Here is a 22,740-nt window from a genome sequence, read left to right as displayed (position 1 = left end):
TCAAAATGGATTAAAGACCTAAATGTAAGGCCAGAAACTATCAAACTCTTAGAGGAAAACATAGGCAGAACACTCTATGACATCAATCACAGCCAGATCCTTTTTGACCCACCTCCTAGAGAAATGGAAATAAAAACAAAAATAAACAAATGGGACCTAATGAAACTTAAAAGCTTTTGCACAGCAAAGGAAACCATAAACAAGATCCAAAGACAACCCTCAGAATGGGAGAAAATATTTGCAAATGAAGCAACTGACAAAGGATTAATCTCCAAAATTTACAAGCAGCTCATGCAGCTCACTATGAAAAAAACAAACAACCCAATCCAAAAATGGGCAGAAGACCTAAATAGACATTTCTCCAAAGAAGATATACAGATTGCCAACAAACACATGAAAGAATGCTCAACATCATGAATCATTAGAGAAATGTGAATCAAAACTACAGTGAGATAATCTCACAACAGTCAGAATGGCCATCATCAAAAAATCTACAAACAATGAATGCTGGAGAGGGTGTGGAGAAAAGGGAACCCTCTTGCACTGTTGATGGGAATGTGAATTGGTTCAGCCACTGTGGAGAACAGTATGGAGGTTCCTTAAAAAACTACAAATAGAACTACCATATGACCCAGCAATCCCACTACTGGGCATATACCCTGAGAAAACCATAATTCATAAAGTGTCATGTACCAAAATGTTCATTGCAGCTCTATTTACAATAGCTAGGACATGGAAGCAACCTAAGTATCCATTAACAGATGAATGGATAAAGAAGATGTGGCACATATATACAATGGAATATTACTTGGACATAAAACGAAACGAAATTGAGTTATTTGTAGTGAGGTGGATGGACCTAAAGTCTGTCATACAGAGTGAAATAAGTCAGAAAGAGAAAAACAAACACTGTATGCTAACACATATATATGGAATCTAAGAAAGAAAAAAAAGTCATGAAGAACTGAGGGGTAAGATGGGAATAAAGACACAGACCTACTAGAGAATGGACTTGAGGATATGGGGAGGGGGAAGGGTAAGCTGTGACAAAGTGAGAGAGTGGCATGGACATATATACACTACCAAACGTAAAATAGATAGCTAGTGGGAAGCAGCCGCATAGCAGAGGGAGATCAGCTGGGTGTTTTGTGACCACCTAGAGGGGTGCGATAGGGAGGGTGGGAGGGAAGGAGATGCAAGAGGGAAGAGATATGGGAACATATGTATATGTATAACTGATTCACTTTGTTATAAAGCAGAAACTAACACACCATTGTAAAGCAATTATACTCCAATAAAGATGTTTAAGAAAGAAAATGTGATACACACACACACGCAATGGAATGTTATTCAGCCATAAAAGAAGGAAATTCTGCCATATGCAACAACGTGGATGTAACTTGAGGGCATTATGCTTAGTGAAATAAGTCAGACAGAGAAAGACACTTATGATCCCACTTAAATGTGGAATCTATAAAAACCGAACTCATAGAAACAGAGAGCAGATTGTCAGCGGCACGAGGTGGAGGGGGAGAAAATGGTAAAGGTGTCCAAAGGGTACAAATTTCCAGTTGTAAGAGGAATCAGTTTCTGGGTATGTAATGTAAGGTAATGTTCTGTACGTGAATATAGTTAACAATACTGTATTGTATATTTGAATGTTGTCTAAGAGAGATTTTAAAAGTTCTCTCCTCACAAACACACACAGAATTCTAACTATGTGAAGTAACTGCTGTATTAACTAACCTTATTGTTGTAATCAGTTTGTAACATATGCATGTATAAAATCATTACATCGTAACCTTAAACTTACACAACGTTATATGTCAATTATACCTCAATAAAGTTAGAAGAAAAAAAAAAGTGACTCTAGTAGTAATAAATTTTTGGTTTTCATGAAATGTAAGTTAAAAAAACCCAAGGTATTTTTGCTATGTGAGCCATCACTATCTGAACCCGGAAATCAAAATGACTTGATTTTGTGATAACACTGGGAAAAAGATAAACCTTGCTAGCTACACTTGCTATCCAAAGTCGGAAGTCAAACAGATTTAGATAGTAACAAATACATATCTTCCTACATAATAATATCTATAAATAAAGAGAGTAAACATCTGACCTTTGACTATTTCATCTACCTCTCTAGAAGTGTGTATGTGTAAGAGAGCGAGAAATTCTCTTTGGAAAAATTGATTATTATTTTGTATGAGTATCACTTTATATTTAGACACATAAAGTGGTAGATATTTATGATAAAATATAATGCAGAATGAGTGTTTTAATAGCACAGGAAGAGCAGTTTACACAAAATTTTTTATACTGCATGGTCTCTATTGTGTAAGAAAACAGTGCCTATTAAAAAGACTGGAAAGAAATACACCTAAATGTAACCAGGATTGAGTAATAATTTTTCTACACCTATAATCTTCTCTACATGCAAATTTTTCATACTGTTACCTTATTTCATTTGCAGTCAGGAAAATATACAATACTGATTTTAATACAACATGGTAAGTACTGTAATAGAGATATTAAAAGTTTGATATTGGTACCAGAGTACCAATTCTTTTGAGAAGTTAAAGTTAAGTTCTAGAAGGGAAGATGCTTCAAATATAGCCTAATATAATACAGCAACAGTTGATCAGAAAGAGTATATATTGTACTTGCAAATGCCACAAAGTGAGAACATGAATGTGCCACTAGGGGAATTTAAACAGTTCCATAAGACTAGAATACGGGCTGCAATAATGGTAGGAGGAGTGGGAGGGATAAGTCTACATACACATGTTGGGGCCAGATGCTATACAAAGTAGTTTCTAGAATGAAGAAAATCTAAATCTAGCCATCCTAGGCTAAGATGTTTCAATGCTTAATTTCAATACTAAGTCAGTCCTGACCTATAACAATCATATTTCCTTTAAATACTTAAAACTACTTTTTCTCCTTTAAAATTAAAACAGAGACTGAAATTTCTTGACTATGACAGGGGAGAGGCTGGCAAATCCACTCCTCAGTAAACAACTATAACAAAGAACACAATCATCAAACACAACCATTTCAGGGCTCAAACCTAGGCAAACACGTTGCAAAGTGTTCATTCATGAAAACCAGCTAAATCTTAGCTAACAACAGTGGGGATCTGTGGTGTCTTTGCCTGAAGCCACTCTCATCATCCCCACCCTTTGCTCAGTTGGTATGGAAGTTCTTTGAGGACAGGGCTGGCTGTGAGAAACAGCAAATTCCCTGCTGGAAGGGGTTAACGGGATTTGGAGCAGAGGGTGAAAAACCCACAGAACAATGTCAGTAAAAGTAACAAAATGGTAAGAAACAAACAGGGCAAATCAGCAGCTATGCCAGCTTCAGGTTGCAGTTTTGGTTGGCCAGAGCTGTAGACTGGAAGACTGGTCAGAAATTTAGGAATTCCAGAAATATCCTGGAAATGAAAGAGGCACAGAAGGGCTAAATAAGCTTTCCACATAGCCTTGGTTGATTGGGAGGCTAAATGAACATGCACGGGAGACCCACGAGGGCCTGATGGAAAGCAAAAAGTGAGGCAGACTTGGAAACTGCCTGAATTTTAAATGTACTCCCAAATCAACACACATCCACTGGCAGAGGGTGGGAGCCTTACAGGCTGGAGAGGTGTTTGAGCACAACCTCTGACCTATCATTGACCCCTAATCTGTGCAGACACAAGTGCAAACTGTAGGAAACCAGCCTAAAAAAATAAAAATAATAGTAATGTACAAACTACCAGGGAAACAGACTCCACAGATTAAGTGCAGGGAGATTACTAAAAACCACCACCACCATCACCACCCTCCTTGGGGAAAAATCCAAAACAAGAGTTTCTATAACTTCAAAAATATATTGGACAGTTTTCAACAAAAAATTATGAGACATGCAGAGAAAAACAGGAAAGTGTAGTCCATATTCAAGAAAAAGAGCAGTAAATAGATTCTGAGTGAGCCCAAATGTATTTAGCAAAGACCTCAAATCAGCTATTATAAAAATGTTCAAAGAAACCACGTTCAGAAGAGTAAAAGGAAAATATGACAATGACTTAACAAAGTAATCTCAACAATGAAACAGAGACTATAAAAAAGAACGATATAGAAATTCTAGGGTTCACGTTTTCCATATGTACCTGTTTTTGATAGCACTGTTAACTATATAATTTCTTATGCTGGTCAATATTTTAAAAATATTCAAGAATGTTCGTAACACCTGAGTTATAAGATGTTTAGTAACTCATTATGCTTTGTAAGCTTTGTAGTAACCTTTGAATAAAGGTAAAGATCTTTTCCTACAGAACTAATCAAAGGTATATTAATTTTTGAATGAAACTGCTTATACCTAACTAGATAATATTTCAACATGGTATAAAATCAAAGTAACCAAAGGTAATGTTATGTTGATATCTACAGGTTTGGAAATGTTTTAAGAGGTTAATTTAATTTTATTTCCATGGTTAGCCTGCAGTGTCTATTAGGAATGTTTCTAGAATTATTCGAGCTTAACATTTTCAAGAGAGTAATACAATATTACTTGATTCCACAAATTTATTCTGGTACTAAGGTATATAAATAATTTTAATACTATTAAAATTAATTGGATTATAATACATACAAAATGAAATATTATTTAGCCATAAAAAAATGGGAAATCCTGCCATTTGCAACAACATGGATGGACCATGAGGTCACTGCACTAAGTAAGTCAGACACGAAAAGACAAATACTGTATGATCTTCTATGTAGAGTCAAAAAAAAAAAGTCAAACTCATAGAAACAAAATAAGATTTGTGACTGTCAGATCACAAATTTAGGGATTGGGTGAAAGGTACTTCCAATTATAAGATAAATAAGTTCTGAAGATGTAATATCCAGCATGGTAACTATAGTTAACAATACTGTATTGTATATTTGAAAATTGCTAAAAGTTCTCATAAGGAAAAAAAATGGTAGTTAGGTGAGGTGAGGGATAGTTAACTAAACTTACTGCGGTAATCATTTCACAATATATACATATATTAAATCACTTTGTTGTATGTGTTAAACAGTGTTACATGTCAATTATATCTCAGTAAAACTGGGAAAATACTCATGTACTTATTAAATAAAATTTATGCCTATATGCATATATATATATTAGCAGCAGGCAGATTTTTATATTGAAAATAAAATAATGGGAATTGGTTCTATTAATAATCTTCCATTAATTCTTTATTTGTGATTTGTCAGTGGATTTAATTTAACTGGATTTCACTGTTTTGATTCTTTGTATTACCATAAAATGTAACATTTAATGAATGATTCTTTCTCATTTTTAGTGAGAACAATCGATGTTATGGAACTACTAGTTTCCCAGATATCCCTTAAAATTTTATGCTACTTTCCTACCTAATAATATAACAAATTTACATTTCTCAGACTAACATATGACCAGAGAAGCAAGCAAAATGCCCACTACTTGCTGTAAACCATTACACTATTTTACATTATTAACACAGCAATCCAGGATAATGTTAATAATCTAAGTAGAAAAGTATACTTACTCAGTTATAAATTCAGGGTTTGTAAAGCTGAGGTTGGTTAAATGACCTTCAAGTTTAGAAGATTCATGCGTATTTAAGGCTGGAGTGGTCTTAGTGGCGAGTACAGCTCTTTTTTCATCTTTTTCAAGTGCTTTTCTCTTCCCACCATTTTGAAAATATTCTCTGCATACACTACAAGGCAAAATAAAGTTATATTTTAAAACAATAGGTATGAATATAAAATAAAATGGGAAAATATTAACCTTTATTAATCAAAATGGGAAATTTTCAAATTATAGTGTCCTATTTTTAAAATGTCATAGAGGTAAGTTTGAGCACCTGTAGCATTTTCAAATTTTTAAAATTACCATACAACAAAGCATGATTATAGATTTATGTTTAAAAGTGTTTTTTCAGAAGTACAATGTGCCTGTATGTTTTGCTGAACTTTATTCTTAGCTAAAACATAAGTTCCTCCAGAAAAGCTTAGATAACTCTGTTATTCAGTGACAGAATCCAAAAAGAATAGTAGTCACAGTTAACTCTGAGCCAGCTCTGCTGGTAGTAGACAGTTGTTTTTCAGATCCCTCCTGGTTTATAAAAACAAAGTCACACATATATACACTAATATGTATAAAATAGATAACTAATGAGAACCTGCTGTATAGCACAGGGAATTCTACTTAGTGCTCTGTGTTGACCTAAATGGGAAGGAAATCCAAAAAAGCAAGATCTATGTATACATATGGCTGATTCACTTCGCTGTACAGTAGAAACTACCACAACATTGTAAAACAACTATACCAATAAAAAATATATATATATGTATAGTTATCACACAAAAGAGAAGCTCCATTAAACTATATCCAATTGCTGTTAAAAAAAAAGTCACAAAATCAGGTTGCCAAAATATTAAGAATCATGCTATTTGCTCTGAAAGAAGAGCATAAAAATCTGGTTAAGGTAAAAATGGTATCATATTATAAAGGTATACATTCAGAGAGAACAAAGGTTTTAACATAATAGTGATTTTTATAACACTTGGAAATTATTCCTGTCCATCAAGAGACCACTACTGCTTGTCCCAATTCTTATAATATAAATGGATATTAAAATGCAGATTTTTCAAGATGTATTATTTCAAACTCATTTAGTTTAGCCCATATCAGGTTGTTATCCGTAATCAGAAACTGATGACTGGCATTAAGATTAAACAATTTTCTTCATACCTAATACAATTTTAGGGTGAAAATAGTAGGGTACCACGCCTGGGTATGTAACAGGACAATAAACATGAACCACAGAATCAACTCAAAACATTTACTAGCTATTAAAGACAAAAAACTTAAAGGAAGCAAGACTGGTATGATCTGCCTCTGGCCCTTGATCTTACAATATGACAGGAGATACATACTTAGACAATTAACTGATATACTTATCAAAGCTTAAAGTGAATGTAAATGGAAACTAAACAAATTTTCTTTATTTTTAGATTCTTAAACCACATTATTATTCCATATAGCTCATACTCTGAACAAGCTAGACTATTTTTCTCCATAGACACTCCTTGGTGCAGTTTCAAAAACACATGGCTAGAGAAGAAGTGAAAAATTAATTTAAAACTGATTTCAGCAAGTAGAACTATGGTGTCTAATGAAACAATGCTCATTTCCCCTCACACTTAAAGGATGCTATTAGTTCAATTTCAGTTTGCCTAAGTATCTAATAAAGACTTCTTTAACTTATCCTATGGGATTTAATTTTAACTCAAATTATATACAGGAGTTGAAACTCATTTATCACTAATCAAACATTTATTAAGTACCTATCATGTGCCAGGCACATAGGTGATGGAAAAACAAATTGAAGAAGGCATTGCTGCCCTCAAGGAGCTCAGACTAGTGAAGGAGACAAATAATTATATATTGGGTTGGCCAAAAAGTTTGTTTGGGTTTCCAAAAGAAATTTTTGGGCCAACCCAATAGTAAAGAAAATACAATTGATAAATACCTAACGCCCAATCTAAAATCAGTAGTATAAGCTGATTTTAGGAAGATAAGTAGGAATAAATCAGGCTAGGAAGAATGTTAGTTAAGGAGGAAAGTGCTTTCCTGGCAGAGAGAACAGCACAAGCAAAGGCATGGAAGAGAAAAGCATCATGGATCCCGCAGAGATAGACATCGGTTCAAGGCATGTGAAATTTAAACTGCCAGGCAGAAAATGGATGGATGGACTCATAAGTGAAAAGGCCCTAAGGCCAACACACATATAGAGAGGAACGACAGCCACATGACACTGGAGAGGTAAGCAAACTTCAGATCATGCAAGACTGACAGGCCTATTTAGGAATGTGGTCTTTTTTAGAAATCTAATCTAATGACAGAAATGGTTTAGTGGTTTCTTTGAGTGGGGGGTGGGCTGACTACAGAGGTGTACACTAGAGCTTTTTAGAGTCATGGAAAAGTTCTGTATCTAGACAGTGGTGATGGTTACACAAGTGTAAACAACTGTCATTACTCACTGAACTGTACACTAGAATGGGTATATTTTATTGAATATTAATTAAACCTCAGTAAGGTTGATTGAAAAATATAGCCTGAATCACCTTGGAATTAATACTAAAAATAATACCTTTATCATATAATATTTCACTAAGGCATGAAACACAAGGGTAAAGAGATTACTTACCTTTCTATTAGGTGGAACCACAAAGAGCTGCTGATATTCAGTAGTTCTTGACCCACAAAAATTGCAATTTTATGTGGTTCAATCTCAATGTTACCTAGACACTTGACTGCAAAATACTTAAAGGGCTAGAATTCCAGATACTCATAGGATAATAACCACCATCTAAACCCCAATCTCCCTACAAAACTTCCAAAAAATATACAAAACATTAGAAAGAGCAAATAAAAGCACACACAGTTCACACCCATGGCATAACTAGGAAACAGGAATAGCACCTTATTTTACATGTAATTGGGGAAATAAAAATCTGAGGCCAACTGAGTTGGTTTTGGAGTTACCCGAAGTACAGAGTCAGATGAGGACTGTGTAAGAGAGGAAGGTGGCACAGAAAAATCGATAATGCCAGCTAAGGTTCACCACAGAGAGAGTCCAACTCTGAATGGAGAGATCTTAAGACTTATGGGACGTAGTGAAACAAGGCATTAGGCACAGGAAGACCAAAAGGAAAAAGTTTGGAAAGTATATGGGAAGGGCTGTCACCAAAGGTGAGAGCTCTGTGAAGATATTATTTCTGAGGGAGAAAGGAAGCACCTTGAAAAAAGGGGGTATCTCTGGAGGTGTGTTGATAAAGGGAAAGAATGAAGCAATTAAGAATAAAGAGCATACTGACATAAGTTAAACCTATTAAAAATTCATAAATCAGCCAAAAGAGGACAATACTTATTAAAGGAACTCCACTTTCATATCTGTAGCAATCAAGCAAGGATCTTTGGAATTAAGAAACAAAGCAAGCACCCAAACCTCTACCTATACCTCTATACACAGTCTAACATAAAAGACAAAACGCATAAAAGAGATGTCCAATGAATCCAGCAATCGTACAAGTTTCTATTAGAAGGGAAGAGAAAGATATCAAAACTTTTCAGTGGATGAAAATTCTCAAAAACACAGAAAATAACAGCTATAAAAGAGAAGAAAATTGTAACCTAACACTTCAATATTAATTATATATAATTAAGCAATGCAGATATGAAAAACATTTCAAATTTGAAATTAAATAGAAAACTGAGGATAAAGAAGAACTACATAAATAGATATTCCATGAATATGGATAGGAAGACTCAATACTGTCACTATGTTAGCTCTTCCCAAATTGATTTATACATTCAACACAATCCCAATCAAAAGCAGAGCAAAATATCTTATAGATAAAACAAATGGATTCTAAAGTGTACATGGATAAGTAAAGGACCCAGAATAGCCAACACAATATTGAGGGAGATGAACAAAGTTGGAGGACTGACACCATCTGATTTCAAGACTTAATATAAAGCTATAACTATACTATTACTATTAGTAATCAAGGACAGTATGTTGTAGGCAGAACAATAGACAAATAGATCAATGGAACAGAAGAGAGAGTCCAGATATAGATCCATGTAAATACATTCAACTGATCTTTGACAAAGGAGCAGTGGAGTAATACAGTGGAGTAAAGACAGTCTTTTCAACAAATAGTGCTGAAACAACTGGATATCGACATGCCAAAAAATGAACCCTGACACAGACTTTACACTCTTCACAAAAATTAACTCCAAATGGATCACAGATCTAAATGTAAAACACAAAACTCTAAAACCCTTAAGAGAGTTTTATAAATTTTTAGGAGAAAATCTAGATGAACTTGGGTGTTATATCTAAAAAGTCATTGCCAAATCTAAGTCACAATCCTTAAAAAAAAAAAATTGAGACGCTAGACTTAATTAAAATAAAAAACTTCTGCTGTGCAAAAGACAATGTCAATAGAATGAGAAAACAAGCCATAGACTAGGAGAAAATATTTTCAAAAGATCTATCTGATAAAAGACTGTTATCCAAAATATATGAAGGACCCTCAAAACTCAACGTTACAAAAACAAACAACCTGATTAAAAAATGGGCAAAAGACCTAACAGACACCTCACTAAAGAAGGTGCAGATATCAAATAAGCATAAGAAAAAGACGCTCCATATCACATGTCATTGGGGAAATACAAATTAAAATAGCAATGAGATACTACTACACATTATTAGAATGACAGAAAACCTGAACACTAACACCACCAAACGGTGGTGTGGAGCAACAAGAACTCTCATTCACTGCTAGTGGGAATGCAAAATGGTATAGTCACTTTGGAAGACAGTTAGGTAATTTCCCACAAAACTAAATATACTCTTCCCGTATAATCTAGCAATCAAGTTTCATGGTATTTCCAAAAAGAGTTGAACACTTACTTCCACACAACAACCTGCAGATGGATGTTTACAACAGTTTTTTTTTTTAAAGATTTATTTATTTTATTTATTTTTGACTGCTTCGGGTCTTAGTTGCAGCACACAGGGTCTTCATCGAGGCATGTGGGATCTTTCGTTGTGCCACACAGGCTTCTCCCTAGTTGTGGCGTTTGGGTTTTCTCTCTCTAGTTGTGGCGCACGGGTTCCAGAGAGCATAGGCTCTGTTGTTTGTGGCACGCAGGCTCTCTATTTGAGGTACTCGAGCTCAACAGTTGTGGTGCACAGGTTTAGTTGCCCCACAGCATGTGGGATCTTAGTTCCCTGACCAGAGATCGAATCTGCATCCCCTGCATTGTAAGGTGGATTCTTTATCACTGGACCACCAGGGAAGTCTCTACAGCAGTTTTGTTCATAACTGCCAAAATGTGGAAGCAACCAAGATATCCTTCAGTAGCTGAAAGGATAAACAAGCTTTGGTCCATCTAGACGATGGAATATTATTCACCACTAAAAAGAAATAAGCTATCAAGCCAAGAAAGACATGGTGGAACCTTAAATGCACATTATTAAGTGAAAGATGTCAATATGAAAAGGTTAAATACCTTAATTCCACCTACATACATTCTAGAAAAGGCAGAACTATGGAGACGGTAAAACAGTCAGTGGTTGCTGGGTACGGGGGGAAGTTGGGGGGAGAAGGAATTAACAGTTGGAGCACAGAGGATTTTTAGAGCAGTGAAACTGTTCTGTATGATACTATAATGGTGGATACTTGTCATTATATATTTGTCAAAACCCATAAAATATATAATACCCAAAGTGAACCCTAATGTAAACTATGGACTTTGGATTCTAATGATGTGTCAGTGTGGGTTCATCAACTGTAACAAACGTAGCACTATAGATGGATGGTGATTGTGATGTGACTGCCCATGTGTGGAGTCAGGGTGTATGGGAGCTACCTGTATTTTCTGCTTAATTTTGCTGTGAACCTAAAACTGCTCTAAAACAATAATGATTATTTGAAAGAAAAAAAAAAAGAACACAGAATAGATCATGTGCCTCTTGATGCAGTACCCTGAGAAGGATACAGTATCACCTATGTGATATTCTTGCTAATAATATGCTTAACTTGAACCTAATCACAAAGAAACAACCATACAAATCTAAACTGAGAGACAGTCTGTAAAACTCTGACTTTACAAAATGTCCATGTCATAAAAGACCGAGAATTTTTCTAGATTAAAGAAGACCAAAGAGGGATAACAACTAAGTGCAATGATACACACTGAAGGATTCAGGAGCAAAAGTCTTGTGATCTCTGCAACTGACTTTCAAATGGTTCAATAGAGAGTGCAGGGAAAAGGTGAGGGGGGTGTGGCGGGGGGAGAAAAAGGGGAAACGATACAAAATGAGACTAAAATAGAGCAACATTTTTTTTTTCAAAACTGAAGGAAAGAAAGTGTGAGTCAAGGATTTTATATCTAGCCAAGTTATGCACCTTGTAACAAAACTACAGAAAAATAGCTTTTGGTATGTAAGAACTCATAGAATGTCACAGTTGCAAGATTATTAAAGCATGAACTTCATCTATGAGATGACTGGGAAATGTTGAAGAAGAGGCTGGTAGAGAATAAAAAGCATTAAATGAATTAAAAAAGTATACTTTATCATGCTGAAGACCACAATTCCCAGTGAAGCCATGTACTATGTATCGTAGCAGCCATCCTTACAAAGCAGAAACTCCATGAGATGCATGGAGAAACAGGCAAAACTAAAAACAGGGAACTTTAACACACCACTCTCAATCAAGTAAATGAACAATAAGTAAGGTTACAGAAGCCCTAAAGAGCATAATAAGGTTTATCTTATCACTGCATAACAAACTTCACTCTATTCTTTTTCAAGTGCACATGGAATATTCATAAAAATTACCATATACATGTATTAGGTCACAAACAAAACTACAGTAAGAGCCATAGGAAAAATAATATAGACAAAATCATCCAATCTCAACGCAATAAGGCTAGAACTAATAACAAAATAAAACAAAAAATTCATTTCACCTGCAAATTTTTTTAAAAGTTAAATAACTCTGGAGTTAAAGTACTAATAAAAATCACAGAACTTCTAAAAAACAATAACAAAACCACCACAAGTCAGAATCTAAGAAATGCACTAAAATAGTGACCTGAGGAAAATTCAGACCTTTAATATTTATATCAATACAAATGAAAGAATCAAAATAAATAAAATAAATATCCAACTCAAAGGATTAGGGGAAAAAAGTAAAACAAAAAAAAGGGAGTAAGATATTAATGTTAGAAAAAAACAGAACCAACAAATAAATACATAAACTGGTTCTTTAATTTGTATAACTTTATACAAATAAAGCTGAAAACTTAGATGAAACATAATTTTTCTAGGTAAGTATATTAAATATAGGATATAGGAATATAGGAAAATTTATTAAACTTGACTATTGATTACTGGTAGAATTAATAAACTACAGTTAATTTTGCAATTAAATTGCAAAATTTAAACAAACCCAAAATTCATAGATGAAATAAGAGAAAGTTATCAAAGAGTTGCTTCACCAAAAAGCATCAGTATCCACTGAGGAATTCTACCAAGGCTTCAAAAATCAGATAACCCCTGTATTTATCAAGCTTTTAATTTTCTGTAACTTAGGATGTTCTGACATCTGGGAGGGCCTTACAGACCCAGGGAGAAACTGCCTCTCCAAGGCTAGCTAATTCCTAAAGATAATAAACAACTTACTTGGGAGCGCGCCTCTCAGAGTTGCAACTATGGGTTGCAACCCAACCATTTCCTTTATTTAACTCTCACACAAGTCCATGTTTCCCAAACCCTAAATTAACTCAGGTCCAGGTACCAGACAGTTAGGGACAGCTCCTATGTTCCAAAGCCCACCAAAGTTATTCAAACTAGCCAGTCCTATACTGTTTACACTGCTTTGCCTTTCCCATGTAAACCCTATAAAGGATCAGGTCTATTTCTTCCCCTCACTCCTGCTTCTGCCTCCTGACCAAATGTGGTGCTTCCCTGTGTAACATGGCATACCCACTTCTCTCAGGGCATGTAAGTAATAAATTCTTTCAATGGCAATGACCTCTCCATGCCATCACTCAGTCACCTCTATAAATAAAACACACAAGTACAAATTAGGCAATGCCAAAACTGTTTAAACAGTTCCAGACCATATAAACAAAGGAAAATTTTCTAAAGTCATTTGTTATGGAGCAAATACAATGATAATCAGGTGTGAGAATGTCTACAAAAAATACAGAAATATAAAATACAAAATATAAAAATAAATATCAATGTAAAATATGAAATAAAATTTTAACAAACAGAATCAAATATGACCGAGTATGTATCTCAAGAATATGAGGATTATTCAATATAAAAAATCCTTCCATATAATTCACTATATTCACAAATCAAGGAGAAAACATTCACTTCCACAGATGCTGAAAGGACATTCAACAATATCCAACAGCTATTCCTAATAAAATCAATCAATCAATCAGAGCTTGGTGAATACTTCCTAACAGTTAAATTGTATCTATATATCAGCCAAAAAAGCCAGCAACTTATATAATGGGGACATACCACACACATCACTGAATGAGTAAAACATAGCTAATGTAATAGACAAGAGAAAAATAATGAGTCAAATGAATTGGAGAGAAAGAAATAAAACTCTATGTATACACAGATATGATAATATACCTAGAGAATCCAAAAGAATCAATCACAAAGTAATACAAACAGTAAGAGAATTCAGTAAAACAGGATGTAAAACATACAAAAATCAAAAGCCTCCACATGTATACAAACAATAGCCTGTTAGGATATACAACGGAAGGAAAGATTTCATTTATAATAGCAACAAATGATAAAGTACCTAGGAATCAACATAATAAGAAATGTGCATAATCACTATACAGAAAACCTTAAAACACTACTGAAAATTCAAAAGTGGACTAGAATAAATGGAAGGATATATAACTTTTTCATGGACACAGTGACTCAACATTATAAAAATTCCACTTTTTTCCAGTTATTAAAAAATTTAAGGTAATCCCAATAAAAATACAAACTTTAAAAAATTTAGTTATCAGCCATAAAAAGAAACGAAACTGAGCTATCTGTAATGAGGTGGATAGACCTAGAGTCTGTCATACAGAGTGAAGTAAGTCAGAAAGAGAAAGACAAATACCGTATGCTAACACATATATATGGAATTTAAGAAAAAAAAAATGTCATGAAGAACCTAGGGGTAAGACAGGAATAAAGACACAGACCTACTAGAGAATGGACTTGAGGATATGGGGAGGGGGAAGGGTAAGCTGTGACAAAGTGAGAGTGAGGCATGGACATATATACGCTAACAAACGTAAGGTAGATAGCTAGTGGGAAGCAGCCGCATGGCACAGGGAAATCGGCTCGGTGCTTTGTGATGGCCTGGAGGGGTGGGATAGGGAGGGTGGGAGGGAGGGAGACGCAAGAGGGAAGAGATATGGGAACATATGTATATGTATAACTGATTCACTTTGTTATAAAGCAGAAACTAACACACCATTGTAAAGCAATTATACCCCAATAAAGATGTTAAAAAAAAAATTTAGTTAGACCAGTTGATTCTAAAGTACATATGGTGGAAAAAAAAACAAGAATAACCAAGAAAATCCTGAGAAAGAAGAATGGTGGTGGGGAGGCGGAAAAATGATGTAGAATAGCATGGATTAAATGATATAGACAAGGAATCATTACAGGAAGTCCTAAAACAGAACCAATTATGTGGGGAATCTTGGTATATCATGTAAGTATATGTCAAATCACTGTAGAAAAGGTAGACGTTTTCATAAATGATGTTGGAGAAATAAATAACTATTGGGGGGGTTAGATCTATACTTTGCAACAAACACTGGAATGAATTCCAAAGAGGTCAGAGATCTAAATGTCAAAAAAAAATGATTACCATAAACGTACTACATGAAAACATGAGTGAATTTCTAACAGGAATTCTTACAGTCTGGGAATCAGAAAAGCTTTTCTAAGACAACTGGAATCTTGAAGCAATAAAAGAAGAGACAGATATATCTGATTATGTGAAAACAAAAACCTTCTGCATGGCAAAACAAAAACTTGCATGGCAAAAGATACAAACTCAAAGAAAAAGAGCACATATCTCTAAATTATATAAAGAGCTCTAAAAAATAATCAAGAAAAAAGGGACCAAAAACCGTTAGGAAAAAAAGCATCAAAAACACAAACACATAATTCACAGAAAAAAAAGGCAAATATTTCCTAAGTATATGAAAACGTACTCAACATCATTCATAAGAGACACGTAAATTAAAATCACATAGAGATATCAATTCCCATCTATCAGACTGGCAAAAATTCAACAGGTAGGCAACATACTCTGTTGGTAAGATTTTGGAGAACCAGGTATTGTCATTTTTGCTGGTGGAATTAAATGATATAACCTCTATGGAGGGTGATGTGGCAATATCCAACAAAATCACATATGCATTTACTCTTTTACTCTGCAATTCCACGTCTACAAAGATACAATGCCAAAAATACAAAATGAATATGCACAAGGTTATTCGTTACAGCACTATTTGTAACAGAAAAAGCTTGTATGTAACTTAACAAAATGAGGAAGACATCTATATACTTGTGATGATCAATTTATGTGTCAACTTGACTGCGCTATGGGGTGCCTAAATATCTGGTCAAACGTTCTGGGTATTTCTGTCAGGATATTTCTGGATGAGACTAACATTTAAATGGGTAGACTGAGTAAAGCAGATTGTCCTTCTTAATGAGGGTAGGCTGTATCCCATCACTTGAAGGTCTGCGTAAAACAAAAAAGCTGACCCTCCTCAGAGTATGAGAGATTCTTCTTGCCTGACTGCCTTTGAACTGGAACACTGAATTTTTCCTGCCTTGGACTCAAACTGAAACAGCAGCTCTTCCTGGGTCTCGAGCCTGCTGGCCTCAGGATAGGAATTATACCACTGGTTTGGATCTCCTGGGTCTCTGGCGTGTCAACTCATCCTGCAGATCTTGGGACTTGTCATCCTTTACAAACACATGAGCCAATTCTCTGGAGAACCCTGATTAATACAATAACAAATAGAATGATCTCCATGACATAATATTAAGTAAAAATGAAATGTACAAAAGAGAGTATATGACATGTACCACTTGAAGAGATAAGAAAGGGTGGATACATGTATATACATTGTATGAATTTGCTTATTTCTGCAAAAAGGAGAAACAAGAAACAAATGAAGAAAATGGAAGGGAGCCTATTCCGAGTATACCTTTTTGTAAAGCTTTGACTTTTGAACCACGTAAATGCCTTATATTCCCCCAGATTAAAAGAAAATAAGAAAAAAGCCCATAAAACAAAGTGAAACCAACTGCATAGTAAATTGGTAACATAACCATACACAAAAGAATTGTTTCATGTAACTTTTAAACACAGTATTCTGACCCTTAGTGAGATATGTTCTAAAGACGAAAGAACTAACTGCAAAGAAATCTTAAACTTTACTCAGTTTGTTGTTAGAAGTAGAATTGGTACTGTAATTTTGAAACCATTTTATGTGAACTATAGAACAAAGCAAATATGTTGATGTTATTCCAAACTAAGTCCTTCAGAGTAACAGAAGAGATAATATACAAATATAAAACAAAGAAGTTAGGCAAAAAACCTGTAAAGTTACATTTGAACAGCAAATATCAATTATGAATTTAAGACTATATAATATTTCTGTTCAGTGAAAAAGTCTAGAAGAAAGGACACCCCAGAAGCATATCTAGTGCCCAGATCTTAATTTCTATTTCTCACTACAAGAAACTAAGGCTCCTTGATTGTAGGTCTTGACTGGGAAGGTAAAGCTTATCTTGTAGTAGATAGCAAGAAGTGCTCAAAGGTGACATCAGAACCAAGAAGCCAGCTTTGAAGAGGCTCCCACTGGCTAAATACAGATTAATTTGAACACAAACACACACTCAAACACAAATCAAAGACTGATGGAAAAAGTGAATCCAGGAGCTTGCAGTGATATTCCAAAAACAAACAGACAAAATCCACCAAAACCAAACCAACCAACCAAACAACAACAACAAAACCACAACTCACTTGTCACAATTGGAATTGACCATTACACCAACTCCTTACTCTGAAAATTGCTAATTAAACAGAAAGAATTACATGTATATGTTTACTTTTACCTAGCCTCTCCAGAAAACATGTAATCATTCCCTGTTCATAAGGGAAAGTTTTTATTTACAGAAGAATGACCGCTAATAAATGCAAGGAATGATACAATTAAAAAAAATCATTTTACCACCCCAGATTTATTTAATAAGTGGAGTAAACCTGTTAGTTGAAAGATTGTTGGGAGACAGGATTGATTCACAAGCCAAAAACGTCACTCTACGTATGACTTGCTAATTACAGAAGGAAAACATAAGTTTACAATGGAAGGATCTAGTAGTTACCACCTTAACCAAATGGCAAAATTTATCGTCTCTAACAGTGGAATAACCTGACAATAAGAACTTGCTAACGTGATGCAATGTGAAGTATGCAGTTTCACCTAATAAATATTTTGGCAAAAATCTGGGACCTGAATCAACACTTTAGACTCAATGTTCAGTTTACAAGAAATAAAGGAGACTGAGGAAGTAGTTAAATGGCACCATGATAAAACAATCAAATAAATCCAAAACAAAGACACAAAGCTAGTTTTGGATTAGGATACAGATAATCACAATAGACCCCTGCTTGTGCTATAACTAGGAAAAAAGAAAAATACCTAAACAATCTAAAAATAATGTATTAAAAAGAAATCAAGAGAACTGAGTATGCAAAGAGGTCTAACGGAGGGGACCACAGGCACTTTGTGCATTTGCTGAAAAGGAGCATGAGTGGTGAAGGATCAAGCCTTCCAAGGTAGAGGAATTTTGTTCGATTAAAGGAAAAGCAGCAGAGCTTTCAATGGCTGCTTAGAATGGAGTGACACACTGGAAACTTTAAGAAACCCAAATGCAGAGATTGTTCTCCCCATTCTCCTGCCTTCCCCCATAGGTCTTTTTTCAAGTAAGAAAAAGATGGGGGAGGGGGGAGCACTGGAGACTTGGAGTGGGACTAAAAAAGCAAAGAAAATTCTCTGCACTCTTCCATAGGCTTAGGTCCCAGAGTCCTGCTACAGGTTGGTACCTGTAATATACACAGAACAGGACTCACTCTCAAGGCATTTGAAGCCAGATGCGAACTGAAACTATCTAAAGTGGTAATCAAGCTTCAACCCAGCCTAACTCCTGATAAGATCAAAGTGTTAAATCTCTTATCCCAGCTGCCTATCAGAGAAAAAACCATGCCCTCTCTGGGAAAATAATATTTACCCCAGTCCCTTCTAAACATAATGCCAGTATATATGGGTTGGCCAAAAAGTTCGTTCGGGTTTTTCTGTAAGCTGTTACGGAAAAACCCGAACAAACTTTTTTGGCCAACCCAGTGTACTTTTTAAAATTACCAGACATACCATGAAACAGAAAAAAATGATCCATAACCAAAAGAAAAAACAGCCAAAAGAAACAGAACCACAGATTAATTTTATGTTGGAATAAGCTGACAAGGACTTAAAATAACTATTATAAATTTTTTCAATAGAGAAAAATATTAACTGAATAGATGAAAATATGGAGAACTTCAATAGAAAATGAAATCTTTAAAGAAGAGCCAAATTATTATAGAAAAATTAAGTAAAATGATATCTTGGAAACATCTCTTTTGGTAACTGATAGAAGGCCAAAAAGAAAAATCAGTAAGGATATATAGAATATTTGAACAATGCTACTAATCACCTCAAACCAACAATCACAAAATACAGAACGTGGTATATTTTACAAATCAACTAACATTTCTCTAAAAACAATGCAATGTTAGGGAAAACAAAAACAATAACCTAAAAAATTTAACCACCAAAGCACAAGCCTTGATTTAGGGGGAAAAAATTATAAAGCATGTTATGGGGACAATAACAAAAATCTGAATTTTATGAACTAGATATTTTAGGAAATTACTGTTAATTGTCTTAATGTGTTTACAGTATTGTGGTTATATAGGAGATGGAGATGAAATGTCATGTCATCTGCAATTTACTTTCAAATGGTTCAGGAAATGGTGTGTTTATATGTTCCTCTGTGTGGAGAGTTAGAAAAGGTAAATTCTTTTATTAAACATACAACTATAACTTTATATTGTATTTTGTTTCTAATTTAAATACTTCATATTACAAATAAAATTTTACTAATTTTTAGAAGGAAATCTTATGTATAATTCTTCAAGCTAAACTGTCAACAAACTCTCAGCAAGGTAATGTCAGTAAGACTTATTGCACATATCAAATTCCTCTAAAGTTTTAAGTATAACTACTGGAAGCAAACTTTTGTCAAACCCCTTTTAAAGCTGATTTTAGCTTTTCAGAGTGACACTGCTCTCTTAGAATTGTCAACAGGGAAAGGAAATACATATAACCCAAGTTAGAACTACAGATAACTCATTTCAAAATTCAATATTGCTTTGAAGCCTTTTTTCCCCAACCTACTTTTAAGTTTAAAGTAAAGACACTATAAAACTTCTCTTGGGATTACTTTCCATAGTAACATCTTTTTACCATATTTTGCCACTGTTATTTTTCAGCAGTTTGACCTAAATTCTTATTAACGTTCTTTTTCAGCAGTTTGACCTAAAAATAACCTCTTTCAGAACACATGTAGATACAAAAACTACTGATAAAAACACAAATCTGAGGAAAAAGAAAGAAGAGTGAAGTGTGAGGCATATTCATTATTCAAGTGGAAGGTACAAGCAAATGCTCCTATGAGAATACCACATATCAAAGTGGTATTTGAAATAAAGTCTGAGAGCTTGCCTGATGTATTGGAATACTAACTTAAAAGCAGTGCTGCTAAGAGCAAAGAATGTTGGTCTTAAATAGCGATGGTACTGACTTCCTGATTGGATTACATTATTACTTTGTGTCACAAGGGAAATATTTGGCTCAGTAGTATGCCTCAATTTGCGTTTCTTAGCTTGAAGGAGAAATGTATACTCCGTAGAACAGTCACATTTATAACCATTTTTTCTCTAGAAAAAGCAAAAAAAAAAAAACCCAAACATTTTAATCCCAAGCATCTCATTTCTTATTACTCTGGCTCCTTCCTTTAGTCCTCAACTCCACAATTCTTTGGCTCCACAATCCATTGATAATACCAATCTTTTCACTGTTCCTCACCTACCTCACATTTTCAGCTCACTTCTTACATATCATCATAATCACCACCATGTATACATCACCATCTCCCCTGCTCCTCTCTTAAGTCATTATACTCATTTGAGCATTAATCCTACCACACCATCTGTCCATTCACTCTCTCCTTCTCCAAGAAAACTGTTTCACTATAACTTTGTGCCTTGATTACCGCAGCAGCTTCCTAACTGGTTTCCTTACTAACATCTTTGCCTTTTCTATAGTCTGTCTTAACACTACAATTAGTTCTTAAAAATCCTTGACACATTTCAAAAGATTAGTAAGATCCTGTAACTTCTTCTTCTTAAAACATTTAATGACTTCGCATCTCACGCAGAATAAAGGCCAATGTCTTCACAATGGTCCACAAGATCCTACAAAATCTAGCTGTTTGTTATCTTATTTTCTATCACTCTCCCCTTCTCATTCTGTTCTAGCCAAACTGGTCTCCTTGCTGTTTCTGAAACATGCCAGCAAGCTCCTGTCTCAAGGCCTCTGGACTTGTTAATGCTTGCTCTCTTACTTCCTTCATGTCTTTTACACATCACTTTAGTGAGGCCTTCTCTGTCTACCCTATTTAAAATTGTTTTATTTCTCCTTGCTTTATTTTTCTCACAGCACTTACCATTATCTGACCTAGTGTATATTTAACTTATGTATTGTTTCTTGCTTCTAACCCTCACTAGCATGTAAGTTCAATGAGAGCAAGGATTTTATCTGTTTGGTTGAATGCTATACTCACAGTGCCTATGATGTGACTGGTACACAGAAGACAATCACTTAAAATTATTTATTAAATGAATAAATAAAAGAACAAAGTAAAATACATATTTTTCTCTGGATTATTTATTGAATAAATGAAATAGGCACTATTATATAACTTTTAAATGAAATCAAAATAGAAACTTTGAATAAAAAATAATTGAAATGAAATATAAACCTAAAGTTACCATAAACTTATTGTCCAAGCAGAAAGATAATGTTTTGTTTTCTGGAAATTGATTTTTAAATTCAGTCAATATACAAATTCATTCTTATTATTTTACCACTTGAGAGAAATGATCAGCAGTATTCATTTTCTGATGTTTTTAAAATTAGAAGCTCTGCTATGAGAAAATAAACATTATCCAAAGTCAATATAAGTGCTGGAATACCCTGAATCACATATAAAAATTCAGGATTTGGAAACTTTTAAGATGTTTTCAGCTTTAAAGAATGGAAAGTATTCATTTTTACTTGAATCCAAATATAATTATCTAAAGAAATTTCTATACTATAACTTATTAATGATGAGTCAAGTGCTAAATCTCCTATTTTAAATGTACCAATGCTTAATTAAACAAATGTATTTAAAGTTATACATTTAAAAAGTTGAAACAAAGAAATTTAAGTTATATCAAAAAAACATTTTGATTAAAAAAAGGTGAATGAAATAAATATAGAGAAAGTGAGGCAATGGGGAGAAGCTATTTAAAAGACATCATCTGTTTTAAAACATTTCTATTTTGGTACAATGAATCATATACGGCATTACTTAGACTTAAGAATTTAAATAATACATTAGAAACCAAAACTGTTAGTTCATAAAAACACTCACCTACAACACCATTCAATACGACCTTCGCCCTCACAAGTTTTTGCCCAATGATTATCTGCCAAATTTTTCATTGCAACAGCATATTCACAAAGTGTTTCCTCATCCTCACAATGTTCTCGCCAGATCTTATCAAAATCTCCCACTAAAAACAAGGAAAAAATTAAATTAAGTTGACTTAAAATACATCAGGCTCCTAAAAGCTTCAGCATAATCTACAATTATTTAAAGATGAATAAAAGCAAACTCATGAAGTAAAATTCTATGAAGTTTAAACTTCA

The 22,740-nt window shown here is 34.2% G+C and overlaps 1 protein-coding gene across 1 annotated transcript in view; it reads right to left on the bottom strand.

Annotated features, from left to right (window-relative positions):
- SAMTOR (S-adenosylmethionine sensor upstream of mTORC1) overlaps positions 1-22,740 on the bottom strand; it is an 84,434-nt gene that overhangs the window by 47,131 nt on the left and 14,563 nt on the right. The window contains exons 2-3 of the mRNA XM_024757839.1: positions 22,463-22,604; positions 5,558-5,728 (exon numbers count right to left, since the gene is read on the bottom strand). Of these exons, the coding sequence (XP_024613607.1) occupies positions 5,558-5,728; positions 22,463-22,604 (313 nt within the window). The remainder of the gene's footprint in view (positions 1-5,557; positions 5,729-22,462; positions 22,605-22,740) is intronic.

The sequence above is a fragment of the Neophocaena asiaeorientalis genome, unplaced genomic scaffold (assembly GCF_003031525.2).
Source record: "Neophocaena asiaeorientalis asiaeorientalis breed wild unplaced genomic scaffold, Neophocaena_asiaeorientalis_V1.1 scaffold116, whole genome shotgun sequence".
In the NCBI taxonomy this organism is placed as follows: Eukaryota; Metazoa; Chordata; class Mammalia; order Artiodactyla; family Phocoenidae; genus Neophocaena; species Neophocaena asiaeorientalis.
Note: the sequence above shows the minus strand (reverse complement) of the source record. Positions and strands in the feature narration are given on the sequence as shown.